We start from the raw sequence: 23,613 nt of genomic DNA, 5'->3' as shown, positions 1-23,613 counted from the left end.
TTATAAAACTTTTTCAAAAGCGTCGCTTAGGGATAATGACGTATTGAATAAGTCCTTTGTCTAGAACTTTATCAACTTTAGCTAAGAAATAAATGAATAGTTCATTCAGATTTAAAATAACTATTACACTTGGTTTAAATCGAATAAGGATATAATTAACAATTATATTTATGGAAATAAAATCCCACTTATTTATCCGATTATTCAATGCAGAACGCAAAGTATGTCCAAGTGCATGAATTCAAAACTTACATATAAATATGTATTTTTCAGGTTAATTTAAACCATCGAAGTTTTATAAAAATCGAGAAAATGTCAAATCCACGACAAAACGTAATTATTAGTTTTGATAATATTAATGTCTGAGGTGACATATTAAGGCTCTTCCAGACATACTGAGGGCAGTTCGTGTACACGATTTTGATCCTCGTTGCTAAACAATATTCTCTTTGGTTTCGTTAACTTACGTTATCGGTTGGTGTGACCTATTAATATACACATTCAAAATCGTTTGGATTAAACTGACTTTAAAAGGGTTACTCAAACTAGTCTTACATCCGTCAGAAGACGAACCGAATAAATAAAACTGACACAGATTGATGACGTAAGTACGAATATTAACGTCGTCTATTATTTCAAATATGTGAATTAATAACTTCACTACACGACTGTCCAAAAAACGAAATAAAAATTACTAGGTGATAGGGCTTTGTCCAAGCCCACCTGGGTATATATCGTCTATTCATCAGATATTCTACCGATAAACAGCATAACTTAGTATTATTGCGTCCCAGTTTGAAGTATAACTGAACCATTATAATTACCTTTCAATACCTGAACAGGTTTGAATGTTTGGGTTATCGTTAAAATTCCCTGCACCCTGAGTAACACTGATTATATTTTACTTTTTTTTATTTATATTTTGGCAGTCGTGTTTTTTATTTTATTTTTAAGGATACATTAATTTTGGTGAGACGATAGTACATGATCATCACCGAGTGAAACTTATGCCAATACTTGCGTTGTCATAGATTATCTTGATGTTTGAGCCTTTTAAGTATCTGCATCAGTGCAGAGAGAACATTTTCTGCAATTCTTTTGAGCTTGTATAGCAATGGTACTAGTTTGGACAGCGTGACAACTGAACAAAGGGAGCACCCTTCACTCATAATTAGAAATAAGGCCACGGTTGAAAAACCTTTAAGTTTCATATTTATAACATGTACAGAATCAATCGGCTTTTATTCTGTTATGTATCATTATTTTTATTCGTAATTATGTTCTTATAAAATTGTGAAGAGTTAGTATTAATTTTTAACTGTTTCCAGTTGCTTAAAAAATAACTTACATTTACTGACCGAATAAGTAGTAGCAAAGGTCTATGTGCCTTTGCAGCAGATTAAATATTAATTAACATGTCCGATATTCCAAGTGTATCGCGTTTATTAAAATTGAAATCGTCATTTAATTTGAATGCATACGTTTCGTGCATTTTCAATTAATAATTTTGAAATCGATAATTTTTTTTTAGAATTTATAGCCATTTTGTTTTCACAAAAAGTTTGATGAATGCAAAAGTTAATTTTGCCACAAGTATTTCCATAAATAAGTACTAATTAGGACTTTGCAACTAATTATTTGTACCGGATAGTTTACTGCAAATTATGGAGAATTGAATATATAACCGAAAATAATTTATTTATTTTTAAAAATTCTGTAATAGTTTAAAAAAATCTTAAATACACATAAAACATAAGCAATCGACTGGATAAGCCTCCTGCAAGCCTGTCGTCGTAGATACTACCCGTTCATCACTAAAGATGAATACTGTGGATTGCTGTGTTTTGGTTTGAAGTAAAAGTGAGCCTGTATGTGCCTTGTGATTACAGGCATGAGTGATATAACATCTTTGAACCTATATTTAGCTGTGAGCTGATGGTATAAGGAGTGGCTTATATTTCGTACTGGCAATGTATTTAGAACAAGGTAACCATTTTTAACCAGGTGACTTATTTGCTCATCAAACAAGACAAACAAGATAGAATTCCTTAAAAAAAACATATATCATATTAAAACGAGTTGAACGAACTTGAAAACGGCATTTCATGTAAAAAATTAAACAAAACATTATGGATCATACTGGAAATATATAATAGTTATTTTTCACCAACCACTAAAATTGAACATTCAAATTTATCACCAGAGCGCGTTTTTCCTTTTATTTGAATTCTGCAAATTGTCATATTTAATCGATTCAGCGTTAAAAAAATAAAAGGAAACGTTATTTATTATAACAAATATTTTTCCGTGACAATTTTGTATTCATGGCAAAATCCTGTATTCATTCGTACCCGTTCAGTTTTTGATTGACCGCGTAAAATGGCATCGGTTTGAAAAACGTTAGAATTCAGTATTTTTTATCTTCACTAACATAAAAATCGTTGAATTGACAGTTTCATATATTTGTGATGGACTTTTATTTTGTTACTAAAGACCGTCGATAATGTCAGTGACAAGGATATGTATATGTTTGAATTCATATTGTTCAAGAGATGTAAGGGATATATCCTAATCAAGTAGAAATTATTTCGAAATATCTTAGTTGGTACCAACAATACAATATTTATCTATTGAATACCATTTCATTGTAATGTATATTTTATATAAATACATATTTTTGTTTGAAAAATATCAAAAAGTATAAAAATTGCATGTTTTTTTCTTTTGTAGGGCGTTTTGCTTCAAAACAATCCATCAAACGGTGTGATCCTGACTGCTAACACCAATCTTGCACTACGTAATGTGTCACGCCACCAAGCCGGTCTATACACCTGTACCGCATCCAATGTTGAAGGTGATGGGAAATCTCCGCCTTTACGGATGCAGATTGTTTGTAAGTTTGTACCTTTTCTTTTTGTTTTTTTTTTTTTTGTAGTTTTCAAATAATAATAGTTGCCATATCATTCGAGAACATCAACCAAAGTCACCATTTTGTTAAGTTATAAATTATTTCAAATACATTTAATATTTGTCACCTAAAAATTTGATGAATTATCAAATTAATCCAATGTATCAATTTCAATCCAATTCAGTATAACCACAATTGTGTGTAATTGTCAGTTGGGAGCACTTGGAATCAAATTTATTTTTTTAATGTATCATTTATAAAATATGCAATTAAAATGTTTTACATTAAATTTTTATTCACTTTATATTTTTAATATCACTGTAATACAAAGTATATTTTATCTGGGTAATTTTTGTCGAAATATCACCTTACATTTGAAATTTATACGCAAATGGTTACTAATCGTTATGTAAATGTAATGGTTTTAGTACGAAATTAGGCGATTTATACGTAAGTCTCTTCAATTATGGGTAAACCTTCCACTATTTGGACCATAATGGTATTCGATTGACATCCAAATTGACTGACACGCTAGATTTAATGGTAGAGATTATCTATCCGATTCCGTTCACGGCCACAATGGGATCAGAAATCTTGAATCATTTAATCAATTAGAAGCCAGAACAATACGGCAAATGGACTGACAGGGTACATTTAGATAAGCAGAAGCTGTATAAGAGCTAATTGACTGCGCAATGTAAGAAAAGAAAAAGGTCGCTATCTTGATGGCCGAAGAAATGAATAAGTTATGTAATTTCTCCTCGTCGTTGAAGTAGGACTTAGAATAAGGAATATAAAAGAAAATAAAAATAAAGTTGCGCAGAAATGTCCTGTATTCGTTTACTTTGTTTTACGAATACTTTGCATTTAATGAATAATATCTGAATATATTCGCATTTTAGTTTGGTTTGAGATTAAATTGAATTTAACAGTAAGCCTTGTTTTATAAGTAAAGGTAAATTTATCAACTTCTTTTAAGCAGTATCTCAATTACTAAATTTAAAGAAACGGTTAGATTTTGAGATTTAATTTCAAAATTATTCTTTATAATCTATATATTACATATATAGTATTATAATGTAAAACCGAATAGTTTGCTTGTTTGAACGCAGTTATCTTAATATCTAGCAGGTCAATTTGAAAAAAATATATTTTAAAATAGTCCTATTTATTGAGAAAGGTTATATAGTATATAACTGGTGGTAGAGCTTTGTGCAAGCTCGTCTGGGTAGGTACCACCCGCTCATCAGATGTTCTACCGCAAAATATCAGTACTTGGTATTGTTGTGTTTCGGTTTGAAGGGTGAGTGAGCCGGTGTAATTACATGCACAAGGGACATAACGTCTTAGCTCCAAAGGTTGGTGGCGCATTAGTGATGTAAGAGATGGTTAACATTTCTTACAATACTAATGTCTATGGGCGTTGGTGACCACTTACCATCAGGTGGCCCATATGCTAGACCGCCTTTCTATTCTATAAAAAAAATCTTGTACTATATCATATTATTACGCTACCTCGGGGGCGGAGCAATAACGTTTAAAGCGGCTGAAACATCATGGAGCAGGCGGTTTGATTATTATATATCATGTCAACGTCGCATTGTTTGGTTACTTTTTATATTATGTTACAAACTTGTTTTAGATACAAATGGAAATTTAAAATAAGTTTTTTATTGATTTACTATCAAATAGAAAACCCGACCAAAATTATGAAGTAAATAATGAAGTATATCTTATTATAAAAAAGTTATAAGAATTGAGTTAGAAATTTATAATTAAACTTTAATTGTTTTTGTACAGATAGACCTTTATGTCGGAAGAGAGAGGTGAAATTGATCGGTGCAGCTTTACAAGAACCATCGAAGGTGGAATGCGAAGTAGACGCTTTTCCTCCACCGGACACTTTCGAGTGGACACTTAACAATTCAGCGGGCTCAATTAAAGTTGACCCTGTAAGTATACCTTGAAATATTAGACTTCGAAAATATAAAATATCTAAGCATAAATCAATGACAAAAAAATTATAAATCTTTTAAGAAGTATCTATTTTATTTTAATATATGTTCTTTATTTGAAAAACTTTAATAGAAATTGGCTTCTATAAGTCATTGTATTGTTGATATACATATGTGTAATAATTCTGAAATTTAGTTTAACAGAAAATATTTGTTAAAATGAATAATGTAATACTTTGATATCTGATTCTCATTCCTCTTACAACATTAATTGATTAATTTAATTTAAAAAATACAATGAAACACGCCAAAACATCGATAGTATAATATATTAAATTTTAGCAAATTTAAAATTCGAGTTTGCAATTTATCACAAAACGTTAAAAAATCTTTTGTTTTTTTAAGAGTATTTTTCCAACGCGAAGTAAATAATTACGAGAGAAAACATTTTGAAACTTAGTCGTTTTACGCCGAAAGTCATGAGAAGGTTTCAACTTTGGGAATACTTCCTGATTCTTTACGATTCTACCTTCGGGCATAAGAAATTATTGAACAGCGTATCACTCTTTGTTCTGTAATATAAATGGTCCCTTCTATTGAACTTTTTATTATTCAACATTTGTGTATTCTGATATTCATTTTACGATGAAATTGTGATTGTTTGGAATTCAGCTGATTTAGACTCGCATGCGTTTGTACAATTAAGAGACTGGTAGCTTTTTAAATTTGAGCTAATTTTATTTGTTATTATGATTAGTTGCATTATATTTGCGATAGCAATTTCTATGTTTATTTTTATTCAATTGATAAGATATCGTAGTATGCAAAAATCGACATGTTCGTAATATTTTTAAAACATTAAAATTAAAAAGATATATCAATATTTAAAACTTTAAACACAAGTCTTACAAATTATTAGGCTATAATGTGGTGATATATGATATATAATGTATTTTTCTTAGGATCGTTTCACCGTAAATGCAAAAGAAGGGAAGTCAGTACTTACATACGTGCCTGTCTCTGACATCGACTACGGTACATTGGCATGCAGAGCTACTAACTTAGCTGGACAACAAATGTCACCATGCGTGTACACTTTACTGCCAGCAACGAGGCCTGACCCACCTTCCAACTGCTCAGTGTATAATCTCACAGATGACTCATTGGATCTAACTTGTCTTGCAGGTATTTTTTAAATATTATAATTATTATAAGGTCTTTGACCTTAAAATGTCATAATTGAATATTAGCGATCACTGCGCAATTGCAAGAGGCGGTAGCAATGTTTATAGCCAAACACTTATTTCCAACAGGCTACGAAGGAGGTCTTCAATGTACATACATAGCAGAAGTATGGGCTAATGAGGGTCTTGTAACAAATTCTACTAACGGAGCAGCTTTATGGAATCTCAGAAGACTTGGAGCTAAGAGACACTTAAAGCTAGTGGTGTATGCTGCTAACAGTAGGGGAAGATCGGAACACATCTCCTTCACCGTGGAAACTGCTCCTAGATTATCACCAAGGACAGGTAAATAAAGGAAAATTTATTTTATTTCATTACTGTAATAAAAATGATTAGAGGTAAATTAAAAAATAAGGGTTAGTAAATTAAGTGTTTTGTCAGAAAGATTAAAACATTTATCAGCATACACGTGTTAAATTACACCGTATGTCAAATTTTAAATTGTTAGTTTGATGTTTTTATTTCACTTTCTTAAAAATATAACGCTATTAGAATATTTAGACATAATAAACATTACCTGGTTATCATATTTTCTCATGTTATTGAACATTCATATAGAACAATTGACGTGATAAATATTTTAGAATATATAGAATATTTTAGTCTATTTTTTTTTATTGTTATTCTACTTATTTTGAATGAATACAATATTAATGTAACTATTTTTTTAAATATTACCTTATAAATTAGTTTAAATGTGTAACATATTTAGTGTATCTATGAGTCTCATGTGTCTGAAGGCACACTTAACGTTTCTGCAGTGGAAAGTGGAAATTAGTTATAGCCATTATCTTAAGATAAGATCAATGCTTCATAAAATATTTTATTTGTTTCTATTTAATACTCAATATTGTTGAGTATTAAATAGAAACAAATGGTATGGTAGTAATAGTGCTTTGTGCAAGCTCATCTGGGTACTACCCACTCACCAGATATTCTACCGCCAAACAGCAATATTTAGCATTTCGTTTAGTTCTGGTTTGAAGGGTAAATAAGCCACTGTAATTGTACCAGGCACGAGGGACATGACATCTTAGTTCCCAAGGTCAGTGGTGCATCGACGATGTATGGAAAGGTAAATATTAGATTATCAATGTATACGGGCGGTGGTGATCTATTAGCACATCAGGTGGCACATCTGCCAATCCGCCTGCCGTTTTCAAATTTATTGTTATTAGTTATTACTAAGAATAAAAATTCGGTAGTACATATTATTATTATTATTCCACCAAAGATAAATAAGAAATATCAAAATATATTCTTATTCTTCAGTACAATTGTTTCCACTTAACAAACAAAGCAGGTAAATTTTATGTATAAACTAAAATTTCAAAAAGAAAACGTCTTTGATCGTTGAGTTTCATCTTATCGTTTAGCTTTAATCAAAATCTTTTGTTACAATAAAAATGCAGTTTGTATTCCTTTAAAGTATAGAATTATTTAAATGCCAACGACCTCCGTGAAACCATTTGCTTCGTATATAGCTTATTCGACGTACTCAGTTTGCTGAACATTTCTTGCCAAAGCAGTATTTTATGTATTAGAACATTTATCTTTCAAGAGTTTTGTCTACAGTTGATATATGAAAAATTAATATTAGAAGAGTTAAATATATAATAATAAATTTGTAAAGATACAAACATAAAAAAAATATTGTGCTGTGTGTGTAATTTCTTAAACAATAAACACTGTTACCGATCTTTTGTAAGAAAATAGAATATAAGCCATATATTTTCGTGAATTTGACGCTTAGTTTCTCTCTAAGTCTGATGGGACAACCGACTTGGACTGGGTGTCTGGAGAAAGAATTTTACATGCTTTTCGAAGCATGGTAGCGCAAACATTGACAACTTTCAAGCTTCTAAAGTAACTCCTAAGAATTTCTAAATATACCCAAAAAATTTATTAGTCTGTTCCGAGACATGAACCCAAGACATCTGTCTGACCAGATGTCTGACAATTGAGCAGGAGGCAGACAAGCAAGTATTATATACAACCTTTAAAAGATCTCTGCAAACATAGCATTTACAAAATACAAATCAGAACACATAAAAAGTTACGTCTCGACGTTGTTTTGTCTCTCAGTTGTGGTTGCATTTGCTCTCAGAACTTTTATTAGAATTACTTTCATGGTCGGTAAAATTTTGAAAATGTATCAACTGTTATTTTGTTTACAAAGCATAAGCGGGCTTTACAATTCGTACTGTTAACAAAAGTGCTTTAGAAAAATTTCCCCTGACTTTACTAATGTATTTTAGTTCAAAACACGTGTAAGTTTTAATGGAGGATAGGATTAATGTAGACAAGATATTTTTAGTCGATCCGCTTTTTCAGAAATAGTACATTTTATTTCTACATATTAAGATTAGTACATTTAGAAAATCTATGTGCACTCCGAAATAATACAAACAGCGGCTTAGCCGTGCAAATGAGGCGTATACAGTGACTTTTTTATTAATAATTTAATTATGCGGTTTATTTGATTAAATTTGAATTATGCCTGTCTGTTTCGTAATATTACGAGTGCTTGTCTGTTAAGGTACGTAATTACACTGACTCACTTGCAACATAACACTGAGTATAAAGCCGTGACTGAAATACAAAGTAATCTAATTTAAATAAAACCCATTCAGTTCTAGGGTTGCATAATCAAACAGACAATGTTTATTTGGTGTATATTTGCATCGTATCGGAATATTAATATCATTGATATATCAGATGAATTATATTTTTACTGAATGTGATTTTAATACCAGAATTGAAATATATATTATCAGAATGCATTATGACAAAATATAAATACTTGAAAGGGACACCTTACTATTAGTGACTTACGGAATTATTGCGGCGAATTTCTTCGAAGCAACATTAAATTGCTTACGTATTAAATATGAAATTTTACTTAATATTACACCATTGAAATTTTACTTAATATAACACCATTGAAAATTGAAAATAATATAATAAATGACAAAAATAAAATCATTAATTGCGATTACAAAAGGCGATTACATTTAACTTTTGTATTTGTAATATTTTAGTAAAGACGCTCCGTACAATTTATCAGTGTCAAATTAATATATATAATATATCATATACCCTCTCACTTACTGCTTGAGATGATGATCTAACCATGATTGATTTACTCCGGCATATATATATACATGAAGCCGAGATGGCTCTGTGGTAAGAACGCGTGAATCTTAACCGATGATCGTGGGTTCAAACCCGGGCAAGCACCACTGAATTTTCATGTGCTTAATTTGTGATTATAATTCATCTCGTGCTTTACGGTGAAGGAAAACATCGTGAGGAAACCTGCATGTGTCTAATTTCCCTGAAATTCTGCCACATGTGAATTCTACCAACCCGCATTGGAGCAGCGTGGTGGAATAAGCTCCAAACCTTCTCCTCAAAAAGAGGAGAGGAGGCCTTTAGCCCAGCAGTGGGACATTCACAGGCTGTTACGGTTATATATATACATATATGTCCATTAAATTTACATGTATTTGATTTGTTGCAATAAAGCGTTATTGTCCCACTGCTGGGCTAAGGCCTCCTCTCCCTTTTTTTACGAAGAGAAGGTTTGGAGCTTATTCCATCACGCTGCTCCAATGCGAGTTGGTAGAATACACATGTTTTAGAATTTCAGTGAAATTCGACACATGCAGGTTTCCTCGCGATGTTTTCCTTCACCGTCAAGCACGAGATCAATTATAATAACAAATTTAACACATGAAAATTCAGTGGTACTTGCTCGGGTTTGAACCCACGATAATCGGTTAAGATTCACGCGTTCTTACCACTAGGCCATCTCGACTCGTCTAGAGTTTACTGTTATTCCAAATTTAATATTTATTATTATTTGCAAAAAATATAAAGTTGCTTTTTAATTGATTTTCATTATATAAATCAAGTATGAAGAAAACTCACTTTATAATTATGTAGTAAAACATTTTCACAGTAGAATCCCTAAGTTATATTGTTGAAGCTGGTAAATTGAATTTTTCTTAATAGATGTCACAAGAACTCGTGCTAACCCCAAAGTTTTTATGTAAAGCGTATCATATCTAAAATATTAAAGTTGTAATATTTTCTTAAGTTTTTGCATTAAATCTAAATTTCAGTCTTTATTCCGCCCACGCTCCTCGAATATTACGGTTGGCTAAAAGTAGAGGCGTATTCCATCGCCATGAAAACGGCAATTTGGCTTAAATTCAAGTGTCAATTTTGAGACTTAATCGAGTTGTGATGAGAATGTTATTCTAATATCGCAGTAAATTTCTAATATAGGTCAAGTCATAGGTCATTATCTGGTTATTTTAAGAATATATTTTTTAAAACCATTGTCATTATTACATTTGTACATACAGCTTTAAAATTTTAATCATTGACTCTTAATACGTTTTGTTTCGTTAAAAGGGTTTTTAAACTATATTAAGCCTTTAATGTATTCGTTTATAATATATTAAATGTATTTCGGAAACGTATATCCAAGTCAGAATATAAGATCCCTTACCTCGTGTACCAATGATTTTGGGCGTTGATGGTCTGTTACCATCAGGTTGGTCATTTTGTTTAAATCTATATCTATTTTAAATAAAAATTAATATTATATTTACTATCTAAGATATTTAAATAGATCGAACAGAATAATTTTTAATCTGCGTCCTTGTAACAAAATTGTAATGTCACACCATTAAACGACAGACCTTTTTTGCTCAAGCGTTCGTTTGATGTCATGTGATCCCAGTAACAATGAAAATATTTTACTACAAAGAGAATTTATAATAATAAATAATAAAATATTTAAAACGAAATTGCACGAAATTTTTAACTTTTATTTAATATATATTATTATATAGCATGAATTGAAGATTCAATAAGTAATCTCTAAAATTACATTCTGTAATTTGTAATTGTAATGTAATAATAATAATGTTAATATGTCTTATGGTGTCAATTTATATGGATGGTGGTTGCCACTTACCATCAGAAGGACCGATTGATCATACGCAACCTATTCTTTACAAAAAATAACCTAAGAACTTTTTAAGTCTTAACACTTAAAATGTACCGAAAAAGAAGATAAAACTAGTAAAAACGTTACCGTTTTTTTATATTATGTTGATTTGAATATACATACGTAGATGTATTTAGATTAACATCGATAAATTCGCCAATGTATTTATCTATTACAATTTTTTTTATACAGAAGCACAAGAAGCGTGGGAAGTCAACTGGGCGGTTGGTGGGGTGCTTGGTGCCGCTCTAACTGTAGCTATCATCCTATGCCTTGCACTCATTGCGACCCGGTTGAGACACCGAGCTCGGGACTACGAAGGTTTGATTTACATTATTTTCATTCAAACTTAAGTAATATAAATTATATAATAATATATATGATGTCTTTTTGGCCAATTTCGGCTACGGTGGCCAATCTTGAAAAAGATAAGCCATCTGTGTTATAGTGCACAAGTGTGTGCGGAAACACAGATACACTCATAATTCAATATGAGGGCAATCTGACACGAACGGAGAGAGTTCAAGTGCAGGACCAATGGCTAATGTATTTCCACATGGGAGTGGACGTGAGTTTTTAACTTCCCGATTCCGGGGTACTACTGAGAATTTATGACAAAAACACCCTATGACTTTTTATTGACCTGACCTTGGATTTGACTCCAAGGTCAGACTAATTAGCCACTAGACCAATGAGGCAGTCGCAAAAAAATTGTAAATACATAATTAATCAATTTTAAAAGTATTTGTGAAGTCCTTTTATTTAAAATTTAAAGTTAATTGTTTTTAACAAAAAACAACTAAAATAGAAGCTCAGATCTGATTCTGATAAAAAATATAAATATTTTAACATTTCTATAAATATTGTAAGTAATAAAGTTTTAATTATTGTTTTCATCATTATTTAATCTTTATGCCTTGGCTTGTTTAATATTATCTTTCAAAGTATTTTATACTATAATTGAATTAAATATAACTTAATTTTCTTAAAGAAACTTGATCCATGGTATTTTTACTGTATATTTAATTAATAATAAAACACGTTGAAGCGTCTCCCTAAATATATTAAGTGTAAAATATTCAACCTGTTATTAATTCACAGTGACAATGCAATCAACCAAGAACCAAAAGGCTTCGCTTCAGAAGCGTTCGTCCCCTGACGATAGAAACCCGGATCTTATTCCGCTCAGCAAAGGTAATTATGTTCCTTACAATCATTTTATACTTCCGTAATAAAATAAGCCTGATAATGTAGTCGTGGAGGGAAATTGTTAAACAGATTATTATGAAATGTGTTAGAATTATTTAATGCGAGAACTTCTTTGAAGGTTAAATATAATTGTTCATATCATAATGACTTATTTTAAGTTAATAACTCATTTATATGAAATAGATTAGGATAAACACATTTTGGTGTTAAAACCTGTAAAGGTGTGTTGACAAATAAAGGCCTAGCCTTTGGGCAAGCTCGTCTGAGTAGGTAACAAATACTCATCGAATATTCTACCGGGGAATAACAATACTTAGTATTATTTTGTTACGGATTAAAGAATGGGTGAATCAATGTAACTACAGTCACAAGGGACATAACGTTTCCAAGGTTGGTGACTCATTGACGATGTAAGGTTGGTCAATATTTCTTATAGTGTCAATGTCTAAGGCTGAGCAATAAACATCAGGTGGCTTATTTGCCAGTCTAGCTTTGACATTCGAAAGAAAAAGACACATTGTTTAAATAATCAGCCCGTAAGCAACATTTATAAGTAAAGCCATTAATAAAATAGTAAGTTTTTTATACCTCGTTGTGAACTGAATCAAGGGTCATTTATTTTTATAAGATTACCTAAAAGAACCATTGTTGAGATGGAATGGTATCGTTAAATGTAATGGTAACATAAATGAGAATGTTCTTACATGGAAATTACGATAGATTCGGACTAAGATACATAGGTACATAATTACCTTCCGTTATTGTTAACATAGTAGTAACAGCCTGTAAATGTCCCACTGCTGGGCTAAGGGCTCCTCTCCCTTGCACGCATGTGCAAAATTTCATTTTCAGGAAATCTGCATAGATTTCCTTACGATGTTTTCCTTCACCGTCAAGCACGAGATGAATTATAATCACAAAAAAATAAGCACATGAAATTTCAGTGTTGCTTACCAAGGTTTGAACCCACGATCATCGGTTAGGATTCACGCGCTTTTAGCACTGGGTCATCTCGGTAATATTAACAGTTAATTAAATATATATCTTAAAGAAGGATTATTGTGTCATTTTATTATGGTAATGACGAAATCGTCCTGAGAGATTTCGTTCATGGATTGTAGTACTCAAATGCACTTTTTATTCCACCAGAAATATTTCAGGCGCAGGTCAAACGGCTCTATTTGCTTGACTCCCTGCTACTACAAACGATTTCTCAACCGAAAAACCCAATAAATGGGGCTTCTCCTCTTTTTATTAGCTCGATTCAAGGACTGAACCCAGGACCTCAAGGCCTGCGGCTTATTTAGTATAAATAAGAAAACAAGGCAGCTTGATCAAATGTTGACAGTAGCTTAATTTTTTTTAGAAAAAGTATACTATTGCAATGCTATTGAACTCTAAATTCATTTAGCGATTTTAACAAAGCAACTTTGTTTACTAATCTGACTACATAATGGCGATGTGCTAAAGACGGCTTGGGCAAATTTATTGAAACTTTGTGACAATATTTTACTACAATGATACAATTTTGCAAACTTTACTTAGTCATTTACGTTTTTGGATTGACAAAGCTAAATAGCGTTGGAAAAGTTTGACCGTTTTGAATGAAAGATTACAATTGTTGTTATTGAATTTGTGAATTTTGTAAGTTATTCACCTTTTTAAGATTTAGGTCATTTACCCAAACCTTACTCTTATTTTACAAAAAAATTAATTTCGATTCAACACAGAAAGTGCTTACTGATATATCCATAATAATAAAAATATAACCCTCTTTAATTTTTTTATATCTAAATGATTATAAGGTAAAAATATTAAGCGTACTAACAGCCCATAATCATCCTACAGCTGAGTAAATGACTTATCCCATTTTAAGGATAAATACTTAAAGCCTATTTCACCACACTACTCCACTGCTTGCTGGTGGATATAAGTATTAAAGAACTTATTACGACACATGCAGGTGACCTCACAAGGTTTACCTCCACCGCAGAAAATGTAATCATACTCGAACTTATGATCTTTGGTTAAGATCTACATATTCTCTCTCCACTGAGGCAACCTAGCATTTAGTCGTCTAATTCAATCTTTAGTTTTAATACAAGAAATAATGTCGTGATTTTAGGCTATGTTACAAAAATCTATTAGGTCTTTTTCCGATTTTAGAAATAACAACACAAAATAATTCACTCGATTATTTAAAAATATTATTATGTGAAAAAATCAAAATGTTTTTCGTTATATTTCAAACGTGTACAGTAAAATGGAACTTTGCAAATATTGGACAACCTGCACCATAATTTTATATAGATTTTATCGAATCACGGTGGCAATGTTTTTAACATTGCCTATTAACGATGGTATCTTTTTATCTACACTTTAAATATTAATGGAAAAAGTTTGAAGTATTCTTTGCTTACTTCGTTTTTTCAATTGCAATGGAAAACTGCATTCTGCAAGAATAAACTCTAAGCTTGTCGAAAACGATCGTAAATCTAAAAAGTGATATGTGACATGAGCTTTAACAAATAATAATAATTGCAATGTTTGAAGATTATACGCATCAAAATAATATACTATCACTTTAAATTTAATTTCTTATCATAAAATAACAAATGATATAAAGCAAGAAGTTAAGTGAAACCAAACTGGTGTTGGTGGCTTTTTCCAAGCCCGTTTTTACTCACTCATCAAATATTATACATCAATACTTATTTTGTTAAGTTTCTGTTTCAAAGGTCAAAAGTAAATAAGCAGTTTAATTGCATATGTAAAAATATGACATCTTAGTTCTCATGATTGGTAGCAGGTCAACTACATTACAATTTTATATTTTATATTTAAAGAAGATCCATTATTAATCATTACTTTCAACATTACAATAAAACGATTTATTATAACAGCAATGAATAAAATTGCACGATCATAGATACATATTCCAATGAAACAAAAAAAAAAACATTTTCTCAATGCGCATTGCAAACATATTGTGTAATATTTGAATGAATGAAAATTGCAAAACGAGCCCCATATGTGATGACAAAATCTGCACTGGGACGAAAATAAAACTTCGATTAAAATTCGTTTAATATAAATACTTTAGCTCAACGTAACGTTCTTCTTATATTTTTATTTTTATTTTGTGAATAAAGTTACTGCAAAGGAGGTTGATCTATAATTAATGAAGTTTCTAAAAACGGCAAGACTATTGGCAATTATAGAGAATCGTTTATTTAAAAATAGAAAAATGTTATTAGTAAATAAAAGAGGCAGGCTTGCTTCTATCCTAATCAAAGTATTATATTATCGCATTCAATTTTGTGCATTAGAATTGCGTAACAAATTTCTGTAAAATAAAGTTAAGTTTCAATTATGATAATAAGAAAGGTCTTTATTATTGAAAAATAAATAGTTCCAAAGATTCAAGTTCTACAAAGTATGGACTTTGGAAAAAAATGCCATATGTTTATTTGTGTGCACTCTTTACTCTCATAACCCAACGGAACGACAATCCGACACACCCGAAATAGTTCGGGGGCGGGACCAACTGCTTTACGTGCTTTCCGAGGTATGAGAGTGTGCAGTGTGTACCGACTTCCAGACTCTAGGCTGCAACTGAGAATCTTGGAACCTTTTTTTGGAACAAAATTGAATAGAAGAATACATTCGTAGTCATTGCGGCACATAAATCTAAATCTTTGTATTGAATAGAACTATATTACATAAAATATATTAAATTAATTACAAGATCGCGAGAACAGAACAAGGAACTTAGTTTGTAAAAGTTTTGCTGCAGATATTTGATGCTTACCGCGTATAATTCGAGGAATGTTTTTGAACCTGAGGTGTTCGAGTGTCACCCAAATTATAAAAACTAAAATTTCACTTATAATCACTATTAATGTCTACAATAATTTAATGTCTAGAGAAATTCTTATCCCAAAATCACATGTTTTACTTAGTGATAGGGCTTTGTGCAACCCATTTGAATAAACGTGTTTTTTCTCATTTATATAAAAATTAAAGTTTTTATTTTTAAACACACTGTAATTCAATGCAAATTAGATAAACAGTTTCAGTCAGTCAGTATTAATGTATTGACGTATCTAAAATGTGTTTGAAGCGGATAGTCGCTAAATTATAGCCTGCAGCTTAATTTGAATAGCGTTGTCATCAAAATAATTGATATATTTATATAACAATTTTAATAACTTTATTTATGATATGAAGTAAGCGATATTTATTTACTATCGAAACACTTTTAATTCATATATGTAAAGTTAAAAAAAAGACATAAAATCGACTTAAAAATACTCAAGTAAACAATAGGTAAAAAAAACTTTTTTTAAAAATATATAATTTTTTTTTAACCGAAAGTTTTCCTAAGTTTTGTCAACCGTTTTTTTATTTACCGCTTTTTATGGCCTTTAGTATTAAAAATAAAATAATTATGGAAATAAAAGTACAAAAAAAAATTCCGACACATGCACTTGGCGAACAGTTTTAATATATACATATACACATAATACGTATATGAAACAAAGGAAATTACGAAAAAATCTCGATTCGCTTATCTCTTGCCGGCTTACAATGAATACACAGATGATATAAGGACAATAAAACACGTTTTGTTTACACCAAACCGAATACGTTCCAGAAACGATTCCCCAGTGTACGTATACGCGATCGATGAACTCCCTCGGGGTTAACCGGTGAATAATTACTTCAGCTGCTGTTACGAGTCACGGACCGATTTAAAAGTTTTACCTTTCAAGTAAAACATAAGTTTCAAGTAAAAAATTAAGTTGAGATGGCCCAGTGGTAAGAACGCGTGAATCTTAACCGATGAATGTGGGTTCAAGCCCGGGCAAGCACCTCTGAATTTTCATGTGCTTAATTTCTGTTTATAATTCACCTCGTGCTTTTCGGTGAAGGAAAACATCGTGAGAAAACCTGTATGTATCTAATTTCATCGAAATTCTGCCACATGTGTATTCCACCTACCCGCATTGGAGCAGCGTGGTGAAATAAGCTCCAATCCTTCTCCTCAAAAGGGAGAAGAGGCCTCAGCCCAGCAGTGGGACATTTATAGGCTGTTACTACTACTACTACTACCTTTCAAGCGAACGCTACGGTTTTTACTTTTTAATTAATTTATTATTAAAACAATTAGAACTGACAACAACAATGATAGCAGTATTAGATAACAATATTACAAGGAACACTTTCGTTATTGTTATTTCTATTATATACGGATATAAAACGACACTTTTTTCTTATACAACTATATTTAACAAATTGATGATAATTTTGGTCATAATGGCATGTTCCAATGGAAACTAGTTCACCGCGCAAGAATATTATAGCGCAATCGTGTGCGCAAACAGAGGTGCAATCATTCCCTCACGATCATAATCAGGTAGGATGGCAATCTGACACAAGTTCAGAGAGATAAGCAGCAAGCTCACGCCTTTACGTGCTTTAAGGTACGGACCTGTCTGCTCTTAGTAAATAAACATTGGTGGTACCTTTGTACATTGTATGTAAGAATGTATATGTAATGTATATTAGAAAATATTGTAGTATAATACTTTTTCATATGTTTCCTTTAACGTCTTTAGCTCCATCACACTTCAAACGAAAGACTGACAGTTTTCTTTGGAAACGTTTTGTTTAATATTGAGTAACTATTAAAAAAGTATCTGTAGAATTTCTGTTTCGATTACACTATACAATTATACAAAAACCAGTTAAAATAATATTATCTTTATTAAATAATTATAGTTTACTTAATATCATTCAATTTATACTTCTGATGGAAGTACGGCTTTGTGTCTGTCGAAATTGATACCTACTTATTAGTTTTTTTTGACTGCGAGTAAGTGATATAATAATAAATAATCACATGGGCATGGGATTTAGCGTCATTTGGCGGCAGATTGACAGTAAGAAGATAAAATTAGTAGTTTATAAATGTCCTACTGCTAGGCTAAGGTCTTTTTCTTAGATTCTTATCTATGTTTATTTCAACACGCTGCACTATTTCGGCACATGCAGATTTTCTTACGATGTTTTTCTTCACTGCCGAGAGTGAGATAGATTATAAACACAAATTAAGCACATAAAAGTTTAGTATTTAGTTAGTAGCCTGTGAATATCATACTGCTGGGCTAAGTTTCTCTCCTGTTTTGAGGATTGGTAGCTTATTCCACCACGCTGCTCCAATGCGGGTTGATTAAATATACATGCGGCAGAATTTGGGTGAAATTAGACGTATGCAGATTTACTCACGATGCACTCCTTCACCGTCAAGCCCGAGATGAATTATAAACATAAATTAAGCACATAAAAATTCAGTGGTGCTTACCCGGATTTGAAATCACGATCATCGGTTAAGAGTCACACGATCTAGCCACTGTCAGTGTTAAAATTGGTATAAAAATCTTCCACATGTCTTCATGTATCCACCAACACGCATTGGTGCAGCATAGTTGTGTAAGCTTTCCCTCAAAAATGAGGCCTTAGCCCAGCTGTGGGATATTTACAAACTCTTACTTTATTTTTTAAAATTCCGATATCTATAGATATAGACTGAGACTTACTGGAGAACTGGCTTATTTTTTCATTTGCCTTCAAGTTATATTAAAAATTAAAGCAATTATTAAGCAGGTTTTATGATTTCATTCTATTCTTTATAAGTAAAATTTTGGCGTTGTTGTTATATTTTAATTTCAATATTAGTAAAACCATATAATATAGTTCTGATTGTTTAATTTTAGTTTACGCTTAAATGGTTTTCTATTGTACAATTTTTACAATAATAAATTAATACAAATTTTACGTACCTATAAACTTTATATTTTTATACTATACCTTATTTATTATTCTGATAATTCCGTATAGTACGTGTTTATCGTACGATGTAATATTAAGCGAATATTGAGTGATTATATTTTATTGACAACTACGCTTCGTGTTTTAGTCTATCTGCATACAAATATAGCTAGCTGTTAATTATTTATTAATTCTCCCAAACACGCAAAGATAGTGCAATAGGCTTAATGGTTAGTTAGATTATTTTTATTTAATTGAGTATTATTTGATTTTAAATATAAGTTTTATTTTATTTAGGTATAGATTGTCCGCCCGAGCCTCCTCAGTATTCGACAGTAGTAGCGAAGTCTGAAGCAAAGAATTCTTCGAGTTGTCACAGTTTGGCACGCACCCAATCTCCGACATCGCCTGTTTCCAACGCGACACACGACTTACCAGTAAGCAAAACAAGATGACATTATTTTCAGATTCCTGAGCGGTTGAATAGTATTCAGCTACAGGAAACATACCGAAATTACATCCACTACACATGTAACTATTGATTGAAGTATACTCATTATATTGTCCATGATAAAAATATTATTTGTTTTATAGAGTAAGTTAACATGAACGTATAACAAATAATGTTTATTATAGAGACTTAATTTATTAATATTTTTAGCTGAAAATCCAGTTCAATCCAGATGCTATTTATTTTTAATTAGGTATTGCTAAAATTACACTGGTATTTTAATTTAACGCTTATGGTATTCAAATATTTATGAAAGTGTTTGAATTAGATATTTTTTTAAGTATAGTTTTAAATTTAAATGATGTGAATAGGATCTTAAAATAATTAATACTTATTAATAGACTTTCCTCAATATATTACTAGCTTAGCAATGCAACGGGTTGATTTTATCTTATTAATAAAACTGATATTTTAATCAATTTTCTAAACAAGAACTTTTAAAATGTAAAGTCAAAAATCTTTATTCAATATAAAAGCGTTACACTTATTTATTGATTGTCATAAATCTACCACAAAATGAATATTCACATTCTGTCAAACTGAATATTCAGATAAAATTTAACTGCTGATTATACATTCGGACCTTAAGTTTATAAAATTATAAATTTCTAAACGCTTTGCTATAGAACATTCAAACAAACATAGCTAGCTCTTATGAAGTGGTTAAGCATTCAGATGCAAGAAAACGAGAATAGGAAGATTTAGGGCACTATTTCAGAACAAGAGCTGCCATCTTGACTCGTTTTAGTATTTGTGTTCTGCATATTGAGTTTACGGATAACATATTGTTTTATTACGCAGAATTTAATTGTGATGTAATATTTTTGAAATTTTTGTCCATCAAAAATGGGTATATTATTTGAACTTTTTTAAGTTGAATATAGATGTCAATATTCATTATACTAATAATAGTTTTTTTTGTATAACTAAAAAAGAGTAGTAATTGGTAACGTAGGATATACGAGACATTTGTTACACTGCAAATGCGAAGTTCTTTTAAGTTATTACGTTACTGATGCCTCTAATTACACCAACACATTTTACTTCCGACGGGAGTAAATAATCATTATTGATCGTTTTCCAGTATTTTCTATTTTTTTTTTCTTAGCCCACTGTTACACATTAGCTAAATAATCTAAATAATGTTTAGAAAAATATTAAAATAGCTATATAGAATAGCCAATTGTAGAACAAGGCTTTATTTAAAATGAAAATAGAATATTCCTTTTTTATATTATAACTATAGTAAATATGGCTTATTGTTGCTATTATAATAATTAAAATTATTTTTTATTTGTTGCAAGGTTATAAGGTTACATTATGATATCCAATAGAACTCCTGCACCCCTGATAACGTGAATGTGAAATTTTATGATAAGTTGAGTAGTTACTACGTGAAAGCGTAACAAACAAACTCACTTTCGTAGTTATAATATTATTGTTATTAATGTCTACTTAGTATTAAAAAAACATTCACGGAGAAGAGTTTACAAAAAAAAAGAAAGAGTAAAAATAATAAATAAAAATGTACAGATAAAATACAAAATTCATATAAAAAAACGCAACAAATGAATGTATACAAGACACTAGCTTGTAAACGCGGTTCCATTCGCGAATTCCAAGCTTGCTTTGTTATATAATACGAATAGGTACAGCTTAATATAATATGTGTATTCAAAGACTAAGTACTTGCATACAAAAGCACTTGTTAAACGTTCACATCTAAAAGGTGAGAAGACTTCCCCTAGTAGTGGGACATTTACAGGCTGGTGTCTTATTTTACCTTTTACTTTATTACTGTTTTCCAGTTATTTAGGCTTGTAGCGTGAAGTTGAACCTTCTTAAAAGACGTGTGTCTAACAATATATATATATTTATTTAATGTAAATTGTACTGAGGTTAATACGTTTGAATACATGAAATCTACAGCTTTAGTATATATGAATAAACTAATCTAAGCTATTTATTACAGAACGAGCGGGTGAACGGTACACTGAGGTCGCATCGGGAGGTTGTGACTACACGTACGCCATTGTTAGCGGCGCACCAAGAAAGCTGCGTTTAATATTATTACGCACGTTGCGATACCACCCCTTAATATAATAAATATATAAGTTATGTTTAAAAATCTCATTTCATATGTAAATTATATAAAAAAAATGCCATTAAATTAAATTTTGAGTCATGACATCAGTATATATATATATTTTATTTTTAAGATCAGATTAAAGTGATAAAAGATAAAATTTTGCTGTCACAGCGTCACTGTGTATTTATATCATCATGATATGCATATTTAAATCGGAAACATGAATATGTTAAATTGTAATGAAAAAATGAAAAACCGAGATATTCTCTAATTACAAGTAACGGTCTTCAGCAATGTTGGGTGAATAATTCATTCAAATTTTCTTAAATGAAGCATGTTCGCATATTTTTGTAAGTCATCCATTATCAAGGTAAAATATTTGTTATTCACGATAGTTTCTTATCGCGAATAACAAATATAACAAAAATAAAATGTCAGTAAAAATAGGAAAGAAATAAAAACTAATCGTTGTTCAAATAGTAATTTTAGTCATCACTTAATTTTAGTAGAGTTATGAAACCAGTTTTTTTTTAAACAAAAGCAATCATTACTTTTATAATTAAACTTTATTTTAATTATTAGATTAGTAGCTAGTTTATGTGACAATACATTTGACCAAGATTACATTATTTAGCTGAATTTTATATTATCTAAATTATTGCCGAAAATGTGCTACGAACTTTTTTTTACATTTATCATGTTAAAACTCAACGCAAATCAATTAAATGAAATTCTTATGTAAAACTAAATGAAATATACAAATAAGATTAATTTATTTAAAATATTACAACAAAAATTTTACAACTACTTTTTGTATTACTATTATGTTTAGTATTGTAGCGACAAGAAAATAATTAGTTATTAAAATAAAAAAAATGTATGTAAATTTAATTAAATATGTAAATATTAAGAAAACGGCTGAAAGTCGCAGAACTCGATTTAAGAATTTTTATATAGGTTTAGATAACTATATTATTCTTATAATTAATTGAATATTAGAATCAATTTTGTAATAAAATAATTCAAATTATCACATTTATTTATTTGTAATCAATTTCATACATTGTACATAATGAAAATTATTGAGTATTATTTATTTCATGTCGAATAACAAAATATTATAGTACTATATAAATAAGTATGAAAATTCGTTATTGCTTTTTACATAATATCTTAATAAATATTCATAACCAAAAATTACATTTAATTATTTATTTTAATCGACATTCATAATTATGATTAAAAATCTGATTAATTTCACAAATATTCATGAATGCGGTCGATTGTGTATTTTTTTCGTCTACGACGATTTTACGCCCAACTTAAATTGATCTTTAATTTCGATATGTTAAATAAATATACAAAGTTTTATTTCCATACTTCATTTATTTTCACCGTAGAGTACGTCATGGATTTCTCGTTTGCTATTAGTTTTTAGTGTTTTTTTCTTAGATCACTAAAGGGAGTGCCACTTATCTCATGTTAATTATATGATTATCACCCGCAACAATGCTATATACTTCGGAATAACGTTTGCCCTTAGTCATAGCCATAGTTTTTATAAACTTCTCCTCGATTGCCCATGCCAAGATCACAAGTAAGCTTCGTCTTTACATACCGCTTGATACATACAAACATAGATTGATTATGAAGTACGTATTTTCCAAAGTTACTACGTGTTTTTTTACTAAAAATATATTTTAGAATTATTAAAATTATCGCTAAGCAGTTGATGGCAAGAACGTGCTTAATTAAATAAATTTACTTAGTTTTTATGAATTAAAAGGGTAATATCTAAGCGATATCCGGCTCGAAGGACTATTTTACACCCAAAAACTAC

General features: G+C 30.4%; 1 protein-coding gene across 3 annotated transcripts in view; it reads left to right on the top strand.

Moving 5' to 3' along the window:
• Window positions 1-22,222, top strand: part of LOC126781659 (hemicentin-1-like) — a 372,002-nt gene extending 349,780 nt beyond the window's left edge. For all 3 annotated transcript variants that reach the window (XM_050506615.1, XM_050506614.1, XM_050506613.1), the window contains exons 10-17: window positions 2,731-2,893; window positions 4,709-4,860; window positions 5,826-6,048; window positions 6,177-6,392; window positions 11,323-11,451; window positions 12,232-12,324; window positions 19,471-19,610; window positions 21,657-22,222. In XM_050506615.1, coding sequence (XP_050362572.1) covers window positions 2,731-2,893; window positions 4,709-4,860; window positions 5,826-6,048; window positions 6,177-6,392; window positions 11,323-11,451; window positions 12,232-12,324; window positions 19,471-19,610; window positions 21,657-21,749 — 1,209 coding nt within the window. In that variant the 3' untranslated portion in view covers window positions 21,750-22,222. The remainder of the gene's footprint in view (window positions 1-2,730; window positions 2,894-4,708; window positions 4,861-5,825; window positions 6,049-6,176; window positions 6,393-11,322; window positions 11,452-12,231; window positions 12,325-19,470; window positions 19,611-21,656) is intronic.
• The last annotated feature ends 1,391 nt before the right edge of the window (window positions 22,223-23,613 follow it).

The sequence above is a fragment of the Nymphalis io genome, chromosome 4 (assembly GCF_905147045.1).
Source record: "Nymphalis io chromosome 4, ilAglIoxx1.1, whole genome shotgun sequence".
In the NCBI taxonomy this organism is placed as follows: domain Eukaryota; kingdom Metazoa; phylum Arthropoda; class Insecta; order Lepidoptera; family Nymphalidae; genus Nymphalis; species Nymphalis io.
The sequence above is the reverse complement of the archived record's forward strand: the minus strand, read 5'-3'. Positions and strand labels throughout refer to the sequence as shown.